Source organism: Chanodichthys erythropterus, chromosome 11, assembly GCF_024489055.1.
Source record: "Chanodichthys erythropterus isolate Z2021 chromosome 11, ASM2448905v1, whole genome shotgun sequence".
Taxonomy (NCBI): Eukaryota; Metazoa; Chordata; class Actinopteri; order Cypriniformes; family Xenocyprididae; genus Chanodichthys; species Chanodichthys erythropterus.
Window position 1 is genome coordinate 12,554,706 of NC_090231.1, and position 24,962 is coordinate 12,579,667.

A 24,962-nucleotide genomic window follows, 5' to 3' on the forward strand; every position below is an offset into this window, starting at 1 on the left:
GCCCTTCAAAGACATGTACAAGGTTTATCCATGACCTATCCAGAAGTTCAAGATTCAGTCCTTACCTCATTCTATGTGGATAACTGCTTGCAAAGCTTTCCTACTATGGGTGAAGCAAAGGAAATGATCATGAAATTATGTTCTGTTTTGAGTGAAGGAGGCTTTGAGATTAGGCAGTGGATCAGTAATTATACCTCTGTGATTGACCATTTACCGGAGGAAGCTCGTTCCCTGCAGACCGACTTATGGCTGAGCCATGATTGCAATGATCCATGTGAGGGTACACTTGGACTGAGTTGGCATTGTATGCAAGATACTTTGGGGTATAAGCATCGTCCAGTGGGATATCAGACCCTTACTTTGCGAGTTCTGTATCGCATCCTTGCCCGGCAATATGATCCCTTAGGGTTTATTATTCCTTTTACTACCCGTGCTAAGATTATGCTCCAGCAGTTGTGGATCAAACCCGGAAGAGGATGGGATGATCCAGATATTCCTGAAGGCATTAAGGTGAGCTGGGTAGCTTGGGAGAATGAGCTATCCTGCTTGAGTAAATTTCAAGTTCCACGGTGGTATGGATCAGCAGGATCAAATGACGAGATGAGGGAATTGCACATATTCTGTGATGCATCGGAGCAGGCTTATGGAGCGGTAGCCTATCTTCGTCTTTCAAATGAGAATGAAGTTATCACCTCATTTGTTTTGGCTCGATCTAGGGTCGCCCCAAAGAAGACCATATCCATCCCACGTCTGGAGCTATGTGCTGCTCTTTCTGGATCTCAGCTAGCAAATCTCCTAGTAAAGGAACTCTCTGTGCCCCTTCATAAAGTTACACTTTGGTCTGATTCAACTACAGTTTTGACATGGATTCGCTCTGAATCTTGCCGGTATAAGGTGTTTGTTGCTAATCGTGTCACTGAGATCTTAGACCACACTACAGCAGAACAATGGAGATATGTGGACACTGGAAACAATCCGGCAGATGACATTACTAGGGGAAAGAGGTTGGCTGAGTTATCCCCTACTAGTCGCTGGTTTCGAGGACCTCCTTTCCTCACTTTACCTTCCCATCAATGGCCTAAATATCCAAGTATTGTTTCTGATGATGTGGCACTGGAATTGCGGAAACCTTTGTTTTGTGGCCAGACACAAGTTTCATCAAGTCTTTCCAAATTAAATCCTTCCCAATTCAACACTTGGTCACAGCTTGTTTCATATACCATCGAGAACTTTTCTCCTGATTCTACACCAGAGAACCGACTCAGTCAGAATCAAGCAGAGCTGTTACTACTACGTCATGCACAAGAAGAAGATTTTCCTGAGGAGTTTAAGTTACTCCAATTAGGTCAGAATGTTTCTGCACGGAGTAGGCTTGTTGAATTGGCACCCGAGTATGATCCTGTGACATGTCTTATAAGAGTAGGAGGACGCCTCCGTCAGAGTAAGGACTTGGAGTCAGAAGCTCTCCATCCAATAGTTTTGGATCCTAAGAATCCAATTACTAAGCTTCTGATTGCATATTTTGACTCAACTTTGTGTCATCCAGGACCACAAAGAATTTTCGCTCAACTTCGAAGAAAATATTGGATTTTACGTGGACGGCAAGCGGTAAAGTCAGTTCAACGATTATGTTGTGAATGTCGGAGATGGAAAGGTTCTCCTTCAGTCCCTAGGATGGCAGACCTTCCTCCCTCAAGACTACGCCTTTATAAGCCCCCCTTTTGGTCAACAGGCATGGACTGTTTTGGCCCTTTCAGTATCATTGTGGGTCGTAGACAGGAGAAACGGTGGGGTCTTCTTTTCAAATGTCAGACAACACGATGTGTTCATCTCGAGCTTCTATCTGGGTTGGATACAGACCGTTTCCTACTAGCCCTCCGACGTTTCATAGCTCGTAGAGGTCGTCCCTATGAGCTCATATCGGATCAAGGAACTAATTTCCGGGGAGGAGAGAGAGAGCTCAGAGAAGCCTTTGATCAACTTAGTCCTGCTCTTCAGGAGTTGCTTTCTCAATATCAGATTCGATTTAACTTTAATCCTCCATATTCTCCACATTTTGGAGGCTGCTGGGAGAGAGAGGTCAGATCCATTAAGACAGCCTTACGGGTGACACTGGGTTCACAGATGCTTTCAGAGGAAGTTCTATATACAGTACTTGTTGAAGTGGAAGAGATGTTAAATTCTAAACCCCTTGGATATGTGTCTTCTAATATCACAGACCCTGATCCTATAACTCCAAATATACTGTTGATGGGGCGGCAAGATGCTTCCCTTCCTCAAGTAATGTATGCTGACTCAGAAATTCTTTCACGTAGGAAGTGGAGACATAGCCAAGTACTGGCTGACAGATTTTGGTCAAGCTTCATTAAAGATTATCTTCCTTCTCTTCAAGGTCGCCAGAAGTGGAAACAGGATGGGAATTCAATTTCAAGTGATGCTGTAGTTATGGTAGTGGATCCTCAGCTTCCACGGGGACTCTGGCCTATAGGAACTGTTACAAAGATCTTGCCAAGTTCTGATGGCAGGATAAGGGTTGTGGAAGTTATTATTGATGGGAAAACCTATGTACGCCCTGTCAGCCGTTTGGTGGAACTTAGTAAGTTTTCAGATGACTCAAAATAATTGTACAGAATTCTTTAAATGCAAATATGTTGCCATATTTGGGGGCGGCTGTTGAGAATTCCCAGGTGGTCACATGACAATGTCAGCCAGGGGTGGAGCTAAGTCTCCTCAGGTGCACAGAATCATTATTTAGCTGATGTTGTTTGGTGTGTGTGAGGCATGCAGCTGAACCTGACATTCCTTGTCCTTCTCCTCAAAGAGAGCCTCTAGTAGAGTTGATGCATTTCTGATTATACAGCATACAACTCTGTCAGAAACTTATGTTGCCATGGCTCAATTCCTATGCCTCCAAATGTCAAATAAAGATCATGGACTGAGTACTAGATCCACTGTGTTTTAATGGACACACCATCCTGGTAGCACATTCCTGAACCAACCGATTCCAAACTTTACATGTGGTGTTTCCGCCCAGTTGGCGCAGAAGGACCGGCGGGAGATGGCGGAATCCATGGCTCCGCCGACCGAAGCGCAGCCGGGGCTCCCGAAGGCCGCAGTTGAACACAGACGACAGACAACAAAGTGAACACTAGGGGGAGTGAGGAAGCCAACTGGAAGCGAGGGACGGAGGGACGGAGCGGAGACGGAGGATTCTGGGAAATGGAGTCCAGGGAAACAAGGGATCTGTAACAGTACCTCCCCCTCCCGGTAGGCGCGTCCTCGCGCCGTAGATGTAACAACCGGGAGGGGGGCGGGCGCCCTGGAGACCTCAAACCGGAGCAGGGGGAGGAGTAGGAAGGTCTGGGAAGCAGCTGCATGCCTCACACACACCAAACAACATCAGCTAAATAATGATTCTGTGCACCTGAGGAGACTTAGCTCCACCCCTGGCTGACATTGTCATGTGACCACCTGGGAATTCTCAACACTGACATTAAAAACTAGATGACAAGAAATTTCTTATTATTAAATTCAGAAAAAACTGATATCCTAATCTTTGGACCAAAAACTTCCTCACGAAAAAACCTTGAATACTCTCTAACACTTGACATTAAACCTTCGTCCTCAATTAGGAACCTGGGTGTGCTCTTTTGATACCAATCTTTCATTTGAAAGTCATGTTTCCAGTATCTGTAAAACTGCCTTCTTCCATCTAAAAAATATATCTAAATTACGCATATGCTCTCAATGACAAATGCGGAACAGTTGGTTCATGCATTCATGACCTCAAGACTAGATTATTGTAACGCTCTACTGGGTGGTTGTTCTGCTCGGCTTTTAAACAGACTACAGTTGGTCCAAAATGCGGCAGCTAGAGTTCTTACTAGAACCAGAAAGTATGACCATATTAGCCCAGTTCTGTCAACATTACATTGGCTCCCTATTAAACATCGTATAGATTTTAAAATCTTGCTACTTACTTATAAAGCTCTAAATGGTTTAGCTCCCCAGTACCTAAGTGAGCTCTTAATGCATTATAGTCCTTCACGTTTATTGCGATCTCAGAATTCAGGCCAGTTGATAATACCCAGAATATCAAAATCAACTGAAGGCGGCAGATCCTTTTCCTATTTTGCACCTAAACTCTGGAACAATCTTCCTAGCATTGTTCGGGAAGCAGACACACTCTGTCAGTTTAAATCTAGACTAAAAACACATCTCTTTGCTCTTGCATACACATAACACATTATCAATACATTAACATTTTTCAAATCCGTTAAAGGATTGTTACGCTGCAATATTTAGGTCGGCCGGAACCGAGAACATTTCCTATAACACTAGATATACCTGTACATCAGAATAAGAATGGCATCTACGCTAATATCTGTCTCTCTGCTTATCCTGAGGTTTGCCGGGTGCTGGATCCAGGCCGTATCCAGATCAGATGGAGAACTTGTGTCTGGACCTGACTACAACTAGCCCAGGAGACAATGGGCATGTATAATTCTATAATTCAGATTTTTAATCCCCGTATCCGCTTACATATATTTATATATAATCTATTTTCAATCTCTATAATTAAAATGTATAATTCAGATTTTGATCTCCATATCCATTTACATATATTATATATATCTTCCAAGGGGTTTTTTCCCTCCTAGGACTTTTTTCCCAGTGCTAGCACGCTGGGTTTTTCTCCTAGGGGTTTTTTTCCACCCCTGGGAGTCAGCCGACATTGACTTAATGTAGCACCATCTTGTATATGTTACATATTACCACGCTTGTTTGTACAGCTTATTTTTAACCACTTCCCCTTTTTTTCTGTGCTTCTAATATGTAAAGCTGCTTTGAAACAATTACCAATTGTAAAAGCGCTATATAAATAAATCTGACTTGACTTGACTTGACAAAGTGAATGCAAAACAATATAATGTAAATTAAAAAGTAAGAAACTTTACAGTATTATGTTAAAAAAATATGTAGATTGTATGCTGAAGTCATCCCTGTTACTTTGGTCAGTCCTGTCACCATTATGTCAATCCTGTTACTGTCATTTATTTCATAAATAATGTAAAAATAATACTTGAAATGGCCTTCCAAGTTTTTCAGTTGTATCAATCATTTTGTTTTTGACAAAGCCCTTCTTTTAATATCTCTCTTGTAAATATATATATTTTTTTCTTAATTGACAGGTGATCAGCCTTCAAAATTAGGATGTTTTTGGTCATCTGAATGACAAATATAAGATTTGTTTAAAAAATACCAAATTTGAAACAACCCCAGTGAAAAAAGGGACAAAAATACTGCTCATAGCCTATATGTAAAACTATTACATAGTTCTAATTAAAACTGTAGTATATAGTGATGATTATGTCTGTAACAGGGTTGACAAAAGTATCAAAACATGAGGAAGAAAAGTAGTAATAAAATAAAAATGAGATGGCCCAATACAATTTCTTGTCATTTTAAGTTGTCTTCATTTCATAGATATATTTTTTAAAGAACCCCACTGATTAATTAATATTCATAATCTTTCACCCAGTCTCAAATTTAAAAGTGCAATCTCTCCAGTTCACCACCAGAGGTCATTCTTATCCCAGTATTGATTATTTCCTGTCTTGTTTCTGTTTTCAGTATAGTATCCCAATGTACTCCAGTTTCTGTGTGTATTCATCCTGTACATCCTACAAAGATCCTGTATATATTGTTAATTTCCCGTTCACATGTAAACTGGTGTTTTTTTTTTTTTACATGTAAACTTCTGCGCTTTTTTTAACCCTCATATTATTCATTTAACAGATGTTTTTATCTCATACACCTGCTTTTGCTCTCGCCTGCATTGGTCTATAATGGATTTGCCATTTTTGCTCTGATGCTTATTTGTTATTGCTTCCATTTTGCAGGTGGAAATCCCTCCAACATACATGTGGTACGTAGTCCTTACCAAACATAGTGACACATAGTGGTTTTGGTTTTAACATAGGCTACCACAAAGTATATAATGTGGAGAAAAAATAGAGTAAGATGAAAACAAATGCTTTTGTGGCCCTTCTTGTGAAAAGAAAAAAAAAAAAGAATAAAAGCAACTGCGGTATCACTGGACTGTTTTCATTGTTCCACTTCTAATAAAATGAGGTGTCAGGTGTAGTTTAAGCCTAAACACATAATCAGACAGAATAATAAGTGAATCAGAGAAGGAAAATTGTACAGCCTTCTAGTGGTATTAATGTATTTTGTAGGTAGGGTGTGTTTTTTAATATAAAGTTTTGATTGTGACTGATGTGATGTGATTTTACTTACAGTAAAGCAAACAAAACATGAGGGTTATTCATGCTCACTTGGGGCTGGATCACTAGACTACATTAGAATAAAACAAGTTATTTTAATTTTTGGCCTTTTGTATTGTACACAGAAGACAGTAAATGAACTCAACAGAGAGATGAATTGGATTGAACATCATTTGGGCTAAACTCAAGTGCAGATCACTAGGCCACCTCGCCTTTGAATGTTTAGCCATTCTTTCTCTTTTTTCTGAGACTTGTGATAGTTGATTATTTAATCTAATTTATTTTAGTAAAACCACGAGGTAAGTCAAGGCTCGCGCTGCTGGTACGTGTGACGCAGCAGGTGACACGAGATTTCCTTCAGTCAGTAAGTTTTTCATGACAAATTCAAACGTTAGACTGTAAAATTCAATATTACACCTTTATTAAGTTTATATATCAGGATCACCAGGTCACCAGGATCTTGTCAAGTAAGACATGTTCCTGAATCAACATATTTTGTTGATCCTAGAACAACATTCCTGTCTGAAAATGTAGTTCCAACCCCATCCCTACCCATAACCTATCCCTAAAATCAGAAGGAAATGACAGGTGAATAACACTGACGGAGAAGCACCTAACCCATGTTGTAAGCCTAAACTTGACATAAACTGTAAACCTTTCTCTCAAATCTGATTGGTTGATTGGAATGTTGTTTGTAAGATCAGCAAAGATGTTAATTTAGTAACTTGTTGTACTTGGTGAAATCTTGTTCACCAATAAAATGTATAATTGTAAACTGTTTTACTCTTTAAATTGTTTTATTATTATTATTATTAGCAATGTGTGGCAGTTTTAAATTCAACAATGCCTCAATCGAAATCTTATTCCACGGAACTACTAATAAGAATTCACTAAAATTCGACACGCCTTCTCTTTGTGGTGAGTAGACAAAAAAGACAAACGATTTATCGCTCTCATTTGCGACCAAGAGCTTTCTTAGGTTTCATTTCCCCGAAGACCACCAGCGCAACACTTCTCAAGACTGAAAGTAAGGTAGATGACACCTTTTTTGTACTAATATATCGAATGTTTCATTAGATTCCTCTTAAACAATTAAACGTGTTTATCGAGTAACTGCGTAATAAGAGTCAAATGATCTCGTGCTGAATGCGCAATTAGATACTTTTTCATAATCATGCCTGAGCACATGCCTATGTTGTTTTATCAGAAAACTTTTACGTTCACAATAAGCACACAGTCTGATATATGATCGCATTATAGCCAACTTGTAAAAAGAGAATATCCTATTTTTTCAGAATAATCTGTATTTTATCAGATTCTCCAAATTGCTATTTTCTGTTCACGGAAAATAGTTTCAAATTGCTATTTTCCATTCATAGCTATTTTCCATTCTTGTAAAAAGGAACTGTTAAGTTATCTCTCGCCTACAAATCTGTAAAACTTTGAAGGTTGTTTATAACTGGCTTATTTTTACAGGAAATAGGGTGTGAAAGACATGAGTGAAATAGGAGCCCCCAAAGGATTTGAGCAAAAATGTGTCTCTGCAACCCTAAACAAGTTGTTCGATATTCTAATGAATAGAGTGTGACTCATTAGCTACTCTTTACAATCATCACCCCCTTCTCGTTATCCCTCTCTCTCTCTCTATCCCCTTCTGTTCTTTCTTCGCAGTCATGGCACAATCAACTACGATTGTGACAACCCAGCATGTCTCCTCTGGCACCTGGACTACAGGCATTTGTGACTGCTGTTCTGATATGGGCACTTGTAAGTCACCTACTTACTTTCTGTTCCCTTTTATTCCCCACAGCTTGTTTGAAAGATTATGCAACATTTAAACAGGATGAGATTAGATTGCACAAAGTTCATGGGAAGCACTGAAAATTTCTGTAGAATCAGGCACTGCCTTGCTCTCTCAAAGCACTAATTAAACTAATTAAAGCATGAAGAAACAGTGTTGATGTAGGCCTACTACTCCTTTACTCGTACTACTTTTTTACATGCATGCTTTCTGTTCCTGTTTCTAGTGAAAAAATATGTATATTTAATATTAATGCTTATATATAGTTTATTAAAAGTTGCTTTGATACTTTTATTGAAAGATATCACATTTTTCAACCTCAGCTTTGGGCAAACATGTAGGTCATAGCTAGTGCTTTAGTTCAGGCCCAGATCTAAATCAACCCACATGTGCACTTCAGGTTGCTGTGCCCTGTGGTGTTTCCCGTGCATGCAGTGTCAGACTGTGTCTCAGTTTGGTTGGTGTTTCTGCATGCCATTGCTGGACTGCTGCATGGTGGTCTCCTGCTGTCTCCGCCAGAAGATGAGAGCACAATACAACATTCATGTGAGTTTACACAAACACACACACATGCATTTAAGGTGAGGGTGATCTATAAGAAAGACCAATAGGATGTTACTAAAGCTTGCAAAGAGGAAATGAGAAGATACGTTAACCGCTGACAACTTCCTGTTTTTTTGGTCTGGTGTTTTTTCTCACAAAAAACAAAATTAATAAAACTTTGCGTATAAGTAAAGTAAAGTAAAAGTAGCCATGTGTTCCGACAAAGTAAATGTTTCTGCAAACAACATAGTAACCATAAATACTCCTTTATATTGGACATGTTGTTTGTGTCATGTTTATGACTCGTATAACACGTATGCAGTCTTGGGTAAGATGGTATAAAAAAGTAATTAAGTACCAGTTACTTATTACATCTTCAACAGTGTAATAACATTACTGTAATAATTACTCTTACTAAAATTATTGTTTTATGTATTAGTAATCATTTTCTAAATCCCATATCAACTTCGACCAGTTGAACAATGCAACAGGATAATATAAAATTGCATAAATTTTTTTTGAACTGAACAACATATTTAAACGACTAAGGATACACTACAAACACACATTTTAACATTATTAGATGCTAAATTTTCATGTTAAAGCAGCTGTCCGTAACCTTTTGTGGTTAAAAATTATCTGAAATCAATTTTTAACCCTCTACCGCACGCATTATGATAAATTTATAAAAAAAAAAATATTTGACTCTTTTTCTTTTCTTAGAATGGCTTAACTTGAAGTGCTGTAAAAAAAAAATGGAAAAAAGTATTATTTTAAGGTACTTTATGATATGTTGCCATTAGGGATGTCCAGATCCGATCACATGATCGGAAATCGGGCCCGATCATGTGGTTTCAGACTCGATCGGAATCGGTCATTACCTCCCGATCAGGACTCGGATATATATGTATTAGGGGTGCAACGGTTCTCGCACTTGCACTGCGGTCCATCTCGAATGACGACGCATCTATTGGTTAATATGGTTTGTTTAAAATAGCAACGTGGAATACAGACAGAGTTCAGATAATGAATGTTTCAGTCGATGGATGCACAAAACGTTACAACAACGATAATCAGAAAGCGTGGACAAAACAGTCACTCTTTGTAAACTGTTAACTGCGAGTGCCGTCTGCTCTCATGTCCAGTCATTTACGTCGTCATCACCCGGGTGTTGATAGAGCGCGAGCGCAGGTGAGACCTGAACAGCACACGTTGCTGTCTGTATTTAAACTAACTCGTTTAAGCCATGCTGATTTAAACCTTAAAGAACAAGACGAAAGAGAACTCGCACGCGCTGTGGGAAGATTTGTGTGCGCTCATCCGAAGCGCGCACACGCTTATTCCAGTCAGCGCGCAAATACTGAGTTCTCTTTCAAGTCTTGCGTTTCGGCGGCCACATTCATACAAAAATTATGTCAACATGCCCGTCCTAGCGAGTATCCTAGCAAACATAGTCGGTTATGTCTTAAGTGAGCGTATATTAGTCGAGAAAGACAGCGCATGTGGAACAGTATATGTACTGGATCGTGCATGTCTTAAAGGGAAAACAACTATTCCTGCTGCCTGTATTTAATGTTAAATCAAACAACAAAAAACAAAGAAATCACTCACTGCTCTTAACTGAATAGTTTTTGTAACTTCAATAATGATTAATCTTTATTTATTTTATACAGTAAAGATAATATGCAGTGATATTTTATGTTTGATTACTATTTGAAAACCTGAAAAGCACTGTTCCTGGATCTGTTTTTTCGCTCTTCTTTATTCTTTTTTATGTAGGCTATTAAGTATCGAATCGGGACTCGGTATCGGCAGATACTCAAAATCAAATGACTCGGACTCGGACTCGAGGGCAAAAAAACGTGATCGGGACATCCCTAGTTGCCATATGGCAACAACGCGCAATAGTGGAAATAACTTAAAATAAGTGTAAGTGTGTATAGTTAATATTTTTCCTCAGAAATGTTGTTTGTATTGAATAAATTGGTGCTATTATAAGCTTTAGCAGTAAATATAAACATCACCTTATACTTATTTCCAACATCTTGTGCTTTTATTTATGGAATTTATTATTTTGCTGAATAAAGCTTTATATTCTTTGAATTTCATTAAGTTTTTTGCATGTCATGTGACTTGACCAAAGCACATCATTGGCTAAACTAAGGTCTTCTCTTACCAAAAAAAAAAAATGAGAATGTTCTGTTAAAGAGACAGTGGCAAGGAAATGAACACAAAGTGTATGTTGCCATATGGCAACACTATGTGGTAGAGGGTTAAGCAAGTACATAACCAGCCAATGTTCAAATCTCCTTATCTTAGCCTGATTCATAATGGTAAACTCGTAATAATGTTTTCTAATCTGAATGCTGGTTTGTTTTCACGGGAAATTCAAGCATGCAGCCGTTCGTCTTTGCGTCATTACGTCACGTCTGTTTACATAAAGAAGCAGTCCCAGCTAGTAGGCTATATGGCATGTGAGGATGCTGCTGGTGGCGGATCATTTATAGCCTTTTCTCACAGCAGCTGCAATAATTAAATTTGTCATTGACAAATGACAATGACAATCATCAGTGACAACTGGAGATTCAGCCGTAGTCAAAAGCAAAAGACTTCAGACTGAGTGGCTACAGAAATTGAAATCTACTGGATTTCTAATACACACTAAATACACATAGTCACGCAATGCTAGTGTTGTTAACATTAATAATTTGAGAACAAAGAATAATAATAATTTGCACAGTTTGACGTGATCCGAGCTTAAGCGATCATTAGATTTGTTGCAATTTGTTGTAAAGCTTTTTTCCTCAGTTGGTCAGAACAAAAGTGGCAGACATGTTACTTGGGTCCGTGTAATGCTTCACAATTCAAATTTCAGACCACACAATGTAAATGCAAAATTGAAAAATTGAAACCGGAAAAATTGAAATTTTTCGGTTACATCATCAATGGATATTTGACATTTTTTACCCTTTTTTTTTCAATTTTATTCTGCTAAATTATGACTTTAGAAACAATCATTTGAATAAATGAAATCTAACCAATTTTCTAATTTTCCATTTTTTGTCTTGTAATTTGCGCCCTGGGCTGTGCCATTAGCACGGGGGGTGTGGCCGCGAACTATCATTTCACTGATGTATATCTGCTTTATTTACACTGCATGCATGTTGAAGAGTAGTTTAAATGACTGAACACAGAGGATGACCTTTTTCACCAGAAGTGCTATCATTTTTAATTATTAATATAATAACTGTGCTAAATATAAGGTAGGCCTAGTCTCGGACTGGCCATCCCAAGCAGCTGGGAAAAGTGAAATCCCGGTAGCTTGGCTGATTTGGCACATTGTCCAGCTTGTTTGTATTTACTTATTCGTTGTTATTTTATTTTATTAATATACATTATGCCCTTGGTCAGGTGGTGCATTTTACTTGGTAGGTATATATATATATATATATATATATATATACAAAAATATTTTACGTTTTTAGCTCTTGTTTGTAATACAATAATTGTACAGTAAAAATGTGTTTGTTTTCTTCAGCGTTCGTTACCACGGCAACCAGCTTGAGCTTCCGCACTTCACACGCTTTTCATTCGCTTAAAATGCCCTTAAATCGAACAGTTATTAACTCTGTTCATTACAGTAGAGGCGATTCGCCGGAGATGAGGCGAATCTGATATATCTATGCTCAAAGTCAAGAGCACTATGATTTATTTTCAATTATTAATTTCAATAAATAATTACAAATACTTTGATTTGGCACATTGCCCATCTTGTTTGTAGTTATTTATTGACTTATTCGTTATTATTTATTGCCTGTGGTGTACCCAAATGATTACTGCGGGAATCCAGCATTCGATCATGAACCGAAATAAATCGTATAGTTCTTGACAGTGCTATAGCTAGCATATAAAATATTGTAGCCTAGGCTATAAAACGAGAGCTAAAAAACTGACAATTTTTTAAATGATGCTAATTTTTTGTATATTTTCGCTCGGTAGTCTTTTTATCTTTCATATATTGACGTGACGGATCTTGGCAAGCGCTGCTCGAGCTGCCCTCCGTGTGCTGTCTATCCCACTGAAAATGAACGTGGTTGTACAGTAGCCTACTAAGTAAAATGCACCCCCTGACCAAGGGTATTGTATATTAATAAAATAAAGTAATAACGAATAAGTAAATACAAACAAGCTGGAATGTGCCAAATCAGCCAAGCCACCAGGATTTCACTTTACCCAACTGCTCGGGATGGCCAGGCAGAGACTACCTTATATTTCACTCTAAAAAATGCTGGGTTAAAAACAAATGAAAATGGACAAACCCAGCATTTGGGTTGTTTTAACCCAGCGGTAGGGTTAAATGTTTGCCCAACCTGCTGGGTAGTTTTATTTAACTCAACTATTGTTTAAAAATTACTGTATTGCTTAATTAAAATTAACCCAAAGTATGTTGGAAATGAACATTAATGTTCAATGAATAATTATTAAACAATAAACATTTATTAAATTGCTTATTAATAAATTTATATTAATAAACTATTAAACTATTGAATTTATATTAATAAAATATTAAAGCTTATTAATAAACATTCACCTTTTGTCTATTATTGTTGTCTCTAATTGCATCTGGGTTTAATTTCCCAACTATTTTGGGTTCATTTTAAGCTAGCCATATAGCAATTTTCAAACAATAGTTGGTTTAAATAAAACTACCCAGCAGGTTGGGCAAACATTCAACCCAACCGCTGGGTTAAAACAACCCAATCGCTGGGTTTGTCCATTTTCAACCCAACTTGGGTTGTTTTTAACCCAGCATTTTTTTGAGTGTAGCACAGTTATAATATTAATAATTAAAAATGATAGCACTTCTGGTGAAAAAGGTCATCCTCTGTGTTCAGTCATTTAAACTACTCTTCAAAATGCATGCAGTGTAAATAAAGCAGATATACATCAGTGAAATGATAGTTCGCGGCCACACCCCCCGTGCTAATGGCACGGAAATGGAAAAATATCAAAATAGCGGTTAGATTTCATTTATTCAAATGATTGTTTCTAAAGTCATAATTTAGCAGAGTAAAATTGAAAAAAAGGGGGAAAAATGTCAAATATCCATTGATGATGTAACCGAAAAACAAGAAAAATTAACGCCTGGTTTCAATTTTTGCATTTGCATTGTGTGGTCTGAAAATTGAATTGTGAAGCGTTACACGGACCTACATGCTTGTTCAGATGACATTTTCTGGTGAAAATTCTTATTTTGGTCATACTTCAAAGACTACAATCTGTGACTCCGAAGTACAGTATCCACACCGATGTGGTGACTAACAGCAAACATTAGATTCATCCGTGCTGAGGAGCCGTGCCGATGCACAACCCGCATAAAGATGATAATTCCGCAAATAACTGCAATTGTAGGTTTCAAACAGAGATGGTGACAAAGAGGCAAAACATATGGACTGCAGCTTCAAATCCACTACTTTTTTTATATAGAAATGTTCAATACAGTATTAATGCAGTTACATCAGAAGTAACTAATTAAATTACAGAAAAATTAAGAGTAATCCCTTATTTTACTTAATTAGTTATTAGATTACAGTAATTAATCACTTGCTAATGCATTACACCCAACACTGTATGAAAGTATATTGCAGTACTAAGTAATTAATTACTGTAATTTAACATCAAAATAAATTTAACGTCTAATAATGTTAAAATGTAGCCTGGATGCCAGCCGAACTTAGCCCCGCCCACAACATTTTGAGGTCGGGGAGTTCGGTCTGGACTCGATCCGTAGAGGAGTAATTATGCCCGAACAGAAACTGTTCGGACCAATCACATTCGTCAGGGCGATGATTGACAGATTATCACCAGAAACGTAATCAGCCACGTCATCAAAGAGCGCTTGGGTTGAATTAGTTTACAACAATGATGGCTGTTGTTGAAGAACTGAGATGTGTAGATTCCGCCATCGCGTCCGTTATAGAAGATATCGACAGCGCATTAATCGGCAAGTACTCCGTGTATACTTATTCTTTTTACAACACCGGCAAAGATTGTTTACGCTCATCTTCTACTAGTTCCAGCATGTGTGCAGTTGAGTTCTGTTGATAACTATGCGTCGCTCAACATACATCACTTACTCTGTAGCTCTGATTGGTTGTAGGTCTATCCAATTGAGGTCTTTCCTGGATCGGTTGAAATACGCCCCCATAATCAAAGCCCAATGGAGCAGTATCAGACTCATATTCGAACTAGAATTGAGTATGGCCACGTCAGGCTAGTTAAAATGTATGTCTTTAATGTAACCTTCCCTCTTTAAATACTTTGTTCAGTTCAAGAATAATTTATGCAATTTTATATTGTTCAACTGGTCGAAGTTGATATTGTATTTTTTTTAACCCTCAGGTGCTCCTCATTTGGGAGTCACACTGGTGCTCTTCACGGTCAAAAGTGATTTTGATCATTTTTTTTCTCCCTCAGCAAAACCAATGTAATTTATTTTTGTTCAATAATATTTTTACTTTTTTCAATTTGTATTTTGAGAGAATTTCATGATACTAATGAATATTTATGCAATAATTATGATCAATTTGTCCCATTGAAAGTAATAAAAAAAAATTATTTTCTAATATTTTTTCACTATTTTTCAATTAATGCAGTATTTTAGGTTAAAATAGAGTCTAGGCCTTTAATATATATATATATATATATATATATATAATTTTTTTTTTTTTTTTTTTTTTTTTTTGCGCCATCTGGTGAGAGTATAAAAAGAAAAATGTGTAATACCATGGTATAACCACTAGATGCTTGCACAGCTCTCTATGGAGAGGCTTATAAATTCCCTAGTTGTTTTTGGACATATTTACCTAATTTTTTTAGGTTGAGGATATGAATATATATTTAGACAATCTCAAAGACTATTTCTTATCAATTTTTAGATATATTTTTGTAAGAAATATTGATTTGAAGTGTTAGATTTTGATTTATGATTACAGTCAAACCTAAACATTGTGTTAGAAAGAGAATGCAAGGAAGCATTTTGTTACCCATTTTTGATTTAGAATTCATAAAAAATGCCACATGCAAAAACACAGTTCATAAGTGTGTGTGTAAGTGTGTGTGTGAGTGTGTATATCACACTCTTGATGTTTTAGAGTGTCACTCCTTTAATATGTGTACTTTTTTTCAGAATTGTGGCCGATTTGTAGATTGTACACACCAAAATTCTCAGAATTTCTGTTTTTGTCGATTTTCCATTCATTTATGGTCGATCATTTTTGACCGAAGTGTTTTTATGACCACTTAGACTTATCATGGCCTCAATGTTTTTTTCTGTGTTCGTGTACCAATTTACATAAAAATCACCAAGTTTCAGCCCATACTGATAAAGCTACAATTTTTAAAAAATGTATTATTTTATTTTGTACCAAAAGGGGTATCATGTGTGTGTTTGTGTGTGTTTGCATGAGAATGGGTGTGTTTATTCCACTCTTGATGTTTTAGAGTGTCACTCCTTCCAAGCTATTAGCTTCTCCTGCATTATTACTGAATTATTGAATGGATTTCACATATTATCAAAACTTTGCTCTGTATTACAGACAGTGGTTTATAGGGTGTGTGTGTGTCTGTAAGTGTGTGTGTGTGTGTGTGTGAGTGGGTGTGTCTAAATCACACTCTTGATGTTTTAGAGTGTCACCCCTTTACTCCTGTGTAGATTGTACAGACAAAAAGTCATTAAATTTTTGTGTTTTTGTCAATTTCCCATTCATTTCGTATGAATGAAAGAACACCATGAAAGAACACCAGCGTTACTATTTTCACACTCCAAATGCCATAAAAGTCACCAAGTTTTGTACCATTCTAATGAAGCTGCGATTTTTAACATTTCAAAACAGAAATTTTTTCAGTCATAAATGACCGAAGAGCACCTGAGGGTTCTGTGAAAATAAGATACAAAATGTGGATCCAGAACAACACTGGTCCAAAACTTTCATTGTATGAACAAAAATACACATTTTTCTTTTGGGTTTCCTGTAAAAAGAAAAAAATAAGAAAAAAGAATGTCAAGGATGACATTTGTCATATTTTATTCCAATTGATAAAATGTTCTTGAATCCGTCCGCTAATTAAAAGGAACAATTACGCAATGAACAGTTTCCATTAACTACTTGAATTTGAAAGCCACATGCAAGTTTTCATTTCCCCGTTTGTATAATGCAGTTTCAATTGTAATGCAGAACTGAAGAACAGATGTTAATGAAGATGCTTCCTGGTAAAAGTTAAATAGATGTGGCAGTCATTTCATAACCAACGAAACTTACTAAAAAGGATTAAAATCTCCTTTATAGATGTAGGCCATGGCCACATGAGACTCTGTGTAAACACAGTAAAACCCATTTAAGCATCTTATCTTTGTCAGAGGCACCATAAACCTTTGGTAATGATTGAAATATTCAGTGACTTTAATATCAAACCATGTGAACACCCATCAGGAAGCTGATCCATCTGAACTTTGACTTATTTCTCAGTACATGACTACTCTGAGAGCGTAGCTTCATGAATGCTTTGATCAGCGGAAATAAACAGAAGCCCAACCAAACCTGAATGACACAAGCAAGCTTGAGCTTGTGGAGGTCTGATTTTGTGCGTCATTCAGGTTCAGTTGAGCTTATGTTCATGTTCGCTGATAAATGTTTATATGTGAATAAAAACCTAAACTTCTGTTAGAAATTTCAAAAAAGGAGAACTGAAAACAAAATAAAAGGAGGGAAAGAAAAGTACTGTGTGGGAAAGCGTTTTAGGCATATCAAGTGATGGGTATGTAATATGTAACACCTGTGAAGTGTTGTATGTATGTGAATTAATAAAGCCCATATCCAGCCTTTACTTGGGCTGAACGTATTTCGATATATATCATATCATGCTTAGAGTGGATCTTAGAGTTGACATTAGAGCTGATCTGCACATCTCTACTCTGTAGAATGAAGATGTCCTCATACCATGTATCTGTCTATCAAGCAGCAAATCATGGTCATGGCTGGGATGTAGCTAAAGGCTGTAAATGCTGTAAAATGGGACACTTCCTTTGATATGCCACACCCTAACTTCCTGTTTCAATAGGAAAGACAAAACTGATTTAACTAATAAAGATTTTATTATAAATTCATTTTTTGTATTATTGGAACTCTTTTCTTTCTTCCTCAGGGTTCATGCTGCGATGACTTTTGCACTGTCTGCTTCTGTTATCCTTGCGCCTGGTGTCAGATGTCTCGAGAAATCAAGACTCGTGCTCGTTCTGGCGCTGTGATCACCCAACAAATTATTCATAGTTAGAGATCAGCTTTGCTTCAAGTTCTGGTAATATGGGCAAAAATATATGGTGGTGGCGAAAATTCCTCTACCAGTTGCGATGTAAAAAGTCTTTTTATGTTGTATGCATGACTGCTTTTTTCAGACCTTTTTATAAGTTGTCTTATCCTGTTATGCTCCTGTTGTTCAATGCTTATATTCTGCAACCAATACATAGCTTTTTGTAACTCACTTCTTTTCACACTGTTCTGGAGATTACAAAACATAGGCACACCATAGACATATAGTATATGTACTGCAAGTTATTATCAAAACAACAGATATAAAAAAAAAGTCATCCTTATTGCATATATTATATTATTACTACTATAATATAGTATTACAAATATATTAGTTTACTGTTAATTCATTTTGAATTAGTTCTTTTCAGTAATAAAATTATGAGGTAAAAGTCTGTTCTGTTTATTCTTTGTGTGCAACGGTACATTTGCTTACTGATGTTTATCTCAGGTGTGAGATCCAACGTGATCTCATGAGAATACGTGTGTATTTTTACGTGAAGTGTGGTTCTACCACACGTACATTTACTAACGTTTTCATACACACAAAAACGTACAACATTGACGTATTTATAGCACTAAAGCGTACAAATACTTACGTATTAGCAGCTTAAAAAACGTAAAACATCTAACGTAAAGTGTGAATGTATATGAATTACCATGTATTAATATTAAAATCGTGGCTTTAATGATTCAAATATGTTGTGTTCAATTGTCATTAACGTTACATAAATGTTAAACGAGACTACACTTTGAAACCTTAAAATGAATAACATTTCTATAATCGTTTTGTAATATTTTGCTGTGAGATTTTTTTCCTATGCAGTGACTGACAATACAACCATAAGATACACCAAAGCACAACATAAATTAACAAATCACACCCATTTTATTTGTTTGCTGTACTCCATATCTTTAGAATCCATATGTTTGCGAGGAACAGATTCAAATTCAGCCCTTTATCTGTCGATCTTCACCTTCATTCTCAGCAACAGCGACCGTCACAGTCAAAGCCCGCGCACGTTATGATTCAAATTTAAAAAATAGCGCGAGTGCGCCTGCGCCACCCTCGAGAAGCGTTACGACATGATTTACGGCACTGATATCGAACGCTCATTGGTTCTCACCTGCTTCGTCGCAGATTGCGACATGCCGTGTTTCAGTGGATTGACATTTGAAATGAGTGCGCGCCTTCACGGAGAGAAGACAGATTCATAATTTCATGGATTAATAAATTATATTCTGCTCTGTACCCTATAAAAACTATTACGTTACAGCCAGAGAGGACTGCGACTGGAACTCATCATCATTTTAACTTTTGGTACCACTTTTGACATATTTGCAAAAAATAAATGATTGTGATTAACGTTACGCTTGTTTGTCTGTTTTTCATTTATTAACAGTATGTAGTTTTAAGAAATTGTTATGGGTAGGTTTAGGGGTAGGTGTAGGATAAGTGGCTCAAAATATCGTTTTAATGTCATATTTTTACTAAAATTGTCATTTTCCTACACATTTCTGTCCATTATGATTTATTCTTTTAACATTATGTATAAAATGGGTAGGTTTAGGTTCGGGGTGGGGTTTAGGGATATTAAATTCATCTAAAAATGTTAAAAAGGGAACATTTATATATATTTTATACATATATTTTTATGACATGAAAGATTCGTAAATATTTTACGTTTTATTCGCAGTAAAAACGTAAGTATGTTTACGTTTTGGTGCCATAATTACGTCAGTATTTGTACGTTTTAGCACCATTCAAAACGTACAAATATGTACGTTTTGTGTCTTTTAAAGTTACGTATTAATAACTACGTATTAACAATGAGACCAGGCTGTGAGATCACAAAAAATGCTGATGCTTGCAGGATGATGCTCTTTCCGTTCACTACCCACACAACAGCATAGCTGGTGTTTGCGACACAGTCTATTATATATAAAATAGTGCTGTCAGAATTAGCATGTTAACTCATGCGATTCATTTTTTCAGTTTAATGCATTAAAAATACTTAACGCAATTAACACAGCATCCATTTTTCCATCATAATTTGGCTAGTGTTACATTATATGATCACTATGGCAAGCTGTTTTAGCTTAAATTTTCCCCAGCATTACTGGTCGTAATTGCATTTTTACTAGTAGAGAGCTCTACAATTCAATTCTTACTAGTAACAATTACAGTTAGAGATCTCTATAATTCAGCTGTTACTAGTAAGATTGCGATTACAGAGCTCTAATTCAATAACAGAGCTCTGCAATTACAGTATACATATGTTGTTTTTTTGTTTTTTTTTTACTAGTAAGAACTTAATTATAGAGTTCGTTATATAGAGTTAGTTCACCCAAAAATGAAAATTCTTTCATTTATTACTCTCCCTCATGCCGTTCTACACCCGTAAGACCTTCGTTAATCTTTGGAACACAAATTAAGATATTTTTGTTGAAATCCGATGGCTCCGTGAGGCCTGCATAGGAAGCAATGACATTTCCTCTCTCAAGATCCATAAAGGTACTAAAAACATATTTAAATTAGTTCATGTGAGTACAGTGGTTCAATATTAATATTATAAAGGGACGAGAATATTTTTGGTGCACCAAAATAAAACAAAATAAAGATTTATAAAGTGATGGCCGATTTCAAAACACTGCTTCAGGAAGCTTCGGAACACAAATTAATCAGCTTTATAATATAAATATATTGAACCACTGTACTTTTTCAATGTAGAATTTTCATGTCTGTCATTAATGTTAACCAAAGAACAAAGGTAACTGAGAAAACTGTATTCATCTACATTTAATTTAGAATTTATGCAGTGAAGACTGTAAATTGAATATTCTATATTCAATTTCTATATATTTCCTACCTGTTAGACAGGCAGGAAGGCCACAGGTAAATATGGGACATTTATTATAATGGTTTTATGTGAAGATTGTTTTAAGTTCACTTAAATTCAAAGTTTTTTTAAAGCTTAATCATTGTTGAAATTGAAAGCTTTTAGTTATACTGTAACGCTGAATGTCTATAATTAATGTTAAAAAATCAATTTCATACACACATCAGTACAGTATTGGTATAAGTGATACTGGCCTTCATTCATAAAAAGATGCCATTAAACAAATATTTAAATTATACTGTCTTTAAGTTGTTTTTGCATTAATTTGGAGAGATACATTTTTTAAACAGATTGACAGCACTAATGTATTTACATTCTAACAAAACATTAAAAGTTATAATATTCCTTTGCGAAACTGTTATTTACATATACAGGTGATGTTAACAAAAATGCAAATGCAAACATCACCAACAAAATAAGAATTTTGCATACGGTATTTCACCGTAGCAAAATACTTTGCATATTTTCAAAACTCGTAGCATTTAGATACAAACCTTAATCTTTTTATGTACTGAGTACATGGTTGTGTTATGTTTGATTCATTCTAGTAGACCTGCTGTTCCATAACAGCAAAATTCTTTAAAGGTGACTTATTATACCTCTTTTCACAAGATGTAATATAAATCTCTGGTGTCCCTAGAATATGAAGTTTCAGCATAAAATACCCCACAGATTTTTTATTACACCATGTTTTAACTGCCTATTTTTGGGTGGGAGAAAAAATGCGCTGTTTTGGTGTGTCTACCTTTAAATGCAAATGAGCTCATGCTCCCCGCCCCCAAGCTCGCTCTTCATTCCAATAGAGTGCCCCAGGGATGACGCGTTTTTGTAGGCCAACCCGGACGTTAGCAGCGCACGGGTTCCCTCGACTGAAAGCCTATACATTTTCCCATAGACTTTTGGAAATTCGCAGAAAATAAGCTCTGTGTTTAACAAAGGGTTATGACACTTACACGTTTTGTCTATCAAGATAATCTTTACAAGTTAACACAACATGTATAGATTTTGAAGCCTAAATAAAGTCGTCAGATATAAAAGGCTAACAGTAGGCTATAAACGAACTACAGCACACCATGGTCGTCACCACCAAGCTTCCTCAAACTGTATTTAAAAAACAACTCTATTTAAAAACATGCTCACTGATTATGATCTGTGCTGTTATGAATACTTTTCCACTTTTTCATGAGAAATGCTGTCCAAATGTCCCGTTTTTAATGATGACGTCTGAAGTCTCCGCCAAAGGAAGTAGTCCCTTTCAGCAATTTGTTAGCAACCGCCGATTTTAAGACACAGTAAAAGTTTAAAAACTCACAAGTTGGTTATAACTGGTGTGTTTTATGTCATAGATCAAAACGTGAAAGTATTTAGAGGCTTTGTTAACCACAGACCTTATTTCAGGTGATTTAGCAAAAACCCATTCAAAAAACCCATAGACTTGACGGCGTTGGAACCGGAACTCCTAAAATGCTAACTCGTTTCCGGGTTTTGCCTACAAAAACGCGTCATCCCTGGGGCACTCTATACACTGAGGCATACATAATACAGAAGCTCACACAGCAAATATAAATTGCAAAATGGATCAGTAACTGTTCTTGATGCAGCATATAACATAGGTATGACATGTTTTTTGTGGATGTTTGCTAAAATTCGATTCTGAATGAGTTTGATAGCGTGCTGCACGGCTAACTTAGCTAAAGCTACACACTGTTGGAGAGACTCAATAAGAATGAAGATGCGTTTATGAATTATACAGACCTTCATAAATAAAATTACACCACTGCGTCCTGCGTGACTCAGATGCCAGGAGTTTATGGAGACTCATATGTTTACTATTATAGCCATTAACAGATCAGTGATATATCACATAGCTTTAGTAATCCTGAGGACATTCAAGTGTGTTTGATCAGGGTTGTAGCTAAACTGCAGGACAGCTGCTGCTGCACTCCAGGACCAGTGTTACTCGTTGTCGCTTGCAAAAACAGTGGTGGCGCAGTAAATGGAAGCATACAGATTCAGGGGGTGGTAATATTATAATAAGATCCCCTTCCTACGTCACAAGGGGAGCGAAATCTGAACGGCTCGATTTTTAACATGCTTGCAGAGAAAGGCTGACCAAAACAAAGTTACTGGGTTGTCCTTTTTCACATTTTTTGTGTTGCACCGGAGACCTGATTATAGCACCTGAAAACAGGAAAAGTCAGATTTTCATGATATGTCCCCTTTAAAAGTTCATACATATGAAGTGAAATCTATTCTAGACTAGCCCAAACCCCAGAGGATATACTGTACTTTTACTACTATTGTGATAATGTTTACTTTCTTTTGGTGACATTTGATTTTAGATTATTCTGCTCTATTTTTCTTTTGTTTTTTCATACTGTGTAATGACATTCTCTACTCCCATGGGTTTAGTAAAGTCTTTTGTCAAACATGTGACTTTAGCTGCAGTCAAACCTTCATTTTTAAAGCCTTTCTGACCTTTCCTTTAATACCTTCCCTGCATGACATTGTATAGACAAAAAAATTACTTAAAATCCTCCTATGCTATTTTACAGGTTCTTAATTGTGTTTTAGAGGTACAATAGATTTACATGCATCCAAGGTCATTCAAAGATTCAGTCTCCCCTAACCCCTCTTTCCGTGAGACTACTCTGCTCTGATTGGTCAGACGGTCTAGTCTGTTGTGATTGGTCTACCACGTCAGAAACAACGCGTCAGAAACAAAACACCTATTACCATATCTGAATTGCAGCTCCGGATCTCCCTCAGCACTTGATACACAGTTATACGAATGATAGCAACTGTTTTTCTGTATTCCAGCGCAAGTCTTCATCCTTTTGAAGCGCATCAAAGTGAATTTGCAGCGTCTTCTCAGCATGTCCACAACATAAACCAAACTCTTCCAAATTGACTAGCACAAACATTAGTAAATTGCATTGCCTGATTCATTTAAATACTCTCCTCCCATACATTTAGTGTCTGAAAGGGAAACTCCTACAAATCCATATGCAATAAGGTCATCCGCAAAAAAACAGCTCAGTCCACACCTTTTCAGCATTAATTTTGCAATGCGTGTCTTTAGTAAATCCAGACAATATTTTTTAAAGCCAAAAGAGGGTTTGTGCTGGCGCAAGCTGTTAGTAAGTCTGGCCCATGGTGTCTTCACTATATTTACTTAGATGTTTGTAAGTAAAGCATACACTTTAAAAGCATGGTTTAATTCAGTGTTAGTTGAGCAAAGACTATTGAAATAAACTTTATTACAAGTTACTAATTTTCTTTGTTTAATTTACTTAATTTAGTTAAGTAGATTTTACTTAATTCTATGTTAAATTAAGTGAAATAAGTAATATTCACTTAATTTCTTTATGAATGTTACATTCAATAGTAAGTAGTTACTGTTTATTTTATTGTTTTTACAGAACAAATTGTTACGAGGATTTTAAGTACGTTTTTTTTTTCAGTGCAGGGTTTTAGTGTTGTCATGCATTATTAGAATGCTGTTACTGCAGATGTTTAAGGTCATGGGAAAATGTTATTCTTGGCGGATGGCGGTTTGAAGCCTCTTTGGGTGTGTGTGTGTGTGTGTGTGAAGGGAGTGTGTCTTAAAATGAAAAAAAAAGCTCTGAAATTAATGTAGTTCTCAAGGTTTGTGCAGGCTGTAGGTTTTCAAAAATACAGTTGTGATTGTATGTGTTTGATGTTTAGTAAAATAGAAAACATTAAGTCAAATGGCCTTAAATGTTTTTAACTGCAGTTGACGTTCATGAATTCTGACTCAGGGTTGAATCTATCCTAAAGTTTGTTTAAGCTGTAGGTTGTTGGTTTTTTTTGCAAGTCGCAAGATTTTGTGTTTTGCCTTCAAATAGGCTTAGGCCTGTGGTTGTATGTGTTTGTTGTTAAGTAAAACGAACTAGAGAACAGTCAGGAATTCTGACTCTGCATTCACCTCTTTTCATCTACATGACATGACATAGGCCTATGATAAAGTTGCTTAACGACGTCATAATAAATGAATCAAAACTATTATATTGTATTATTTGTCTGATAATGTTCAATTATC

General features: G+C 36.4%; 1 protein-coding gene across 2 annotated transcripts; it reads left to right on the forward strand.

Moving 5' to 3' along the window:
* Positions 1–7,172: 7,172 nt before the first annotated feature.
* Positions 7,173–19,611, forward strand: ponzr1 (plac8 onzin related protein 1). Of its 2 annotated transcripts, none has more exons than XM_067401734.1 (4): positions 7,173–7,319; positions 7,959–8,054; positions 8,489–8,634; positions 17,836–19,607. In XM_067401734.1, the coding sequence occupies exons 2-4, from the start codon at positions 7,961–7,963 to the stop codon at positions 17,962–17,964; spliced, it is 369 nt and encodes a 122-aa protein (XP_067257835.1). In that variant the 5' UTR covers positions 7,173–7,319; positions 7,959–7,960; the 3' UTR covers positions 17,965–19,607. The 2 variants fall into 2 exon arrangements, with proteins under 2 accessions (XP_067257835.1, XP_067257837.1); XM_067401736.1 differs by having other exon boundaries at positions 7,193–7,314; positions 17,836–19,611.
* Positions 19,612–24,962: the final 5,351 nt, after the last annotated feature.

Excerpts from the sequence above, each read along its gene's own strand:
- ponzr1 (XM_067401734.1), top strand. The coding sequence starts at position 7,961 with ATGGCACAATCAACTACGATTGTGACAACCCAGCATGTCTCCTCTGGC. Across the intron at positions 8,055-8,488 it reads CTGTTCTGATATGGGCACTT|GTTGCTGTGCCCTGTGGTGT; the intron begins GTAAGTCACCTA and ends TGTGCACTTCAG. Across the intron at positions 8,635-17,835 it reads GAGCACAATACAACATTCAT|GGTTCATGCTGCGATGACTT; the intron begins GTGAGTTTACAC and ends TTTCTTCCTCAG.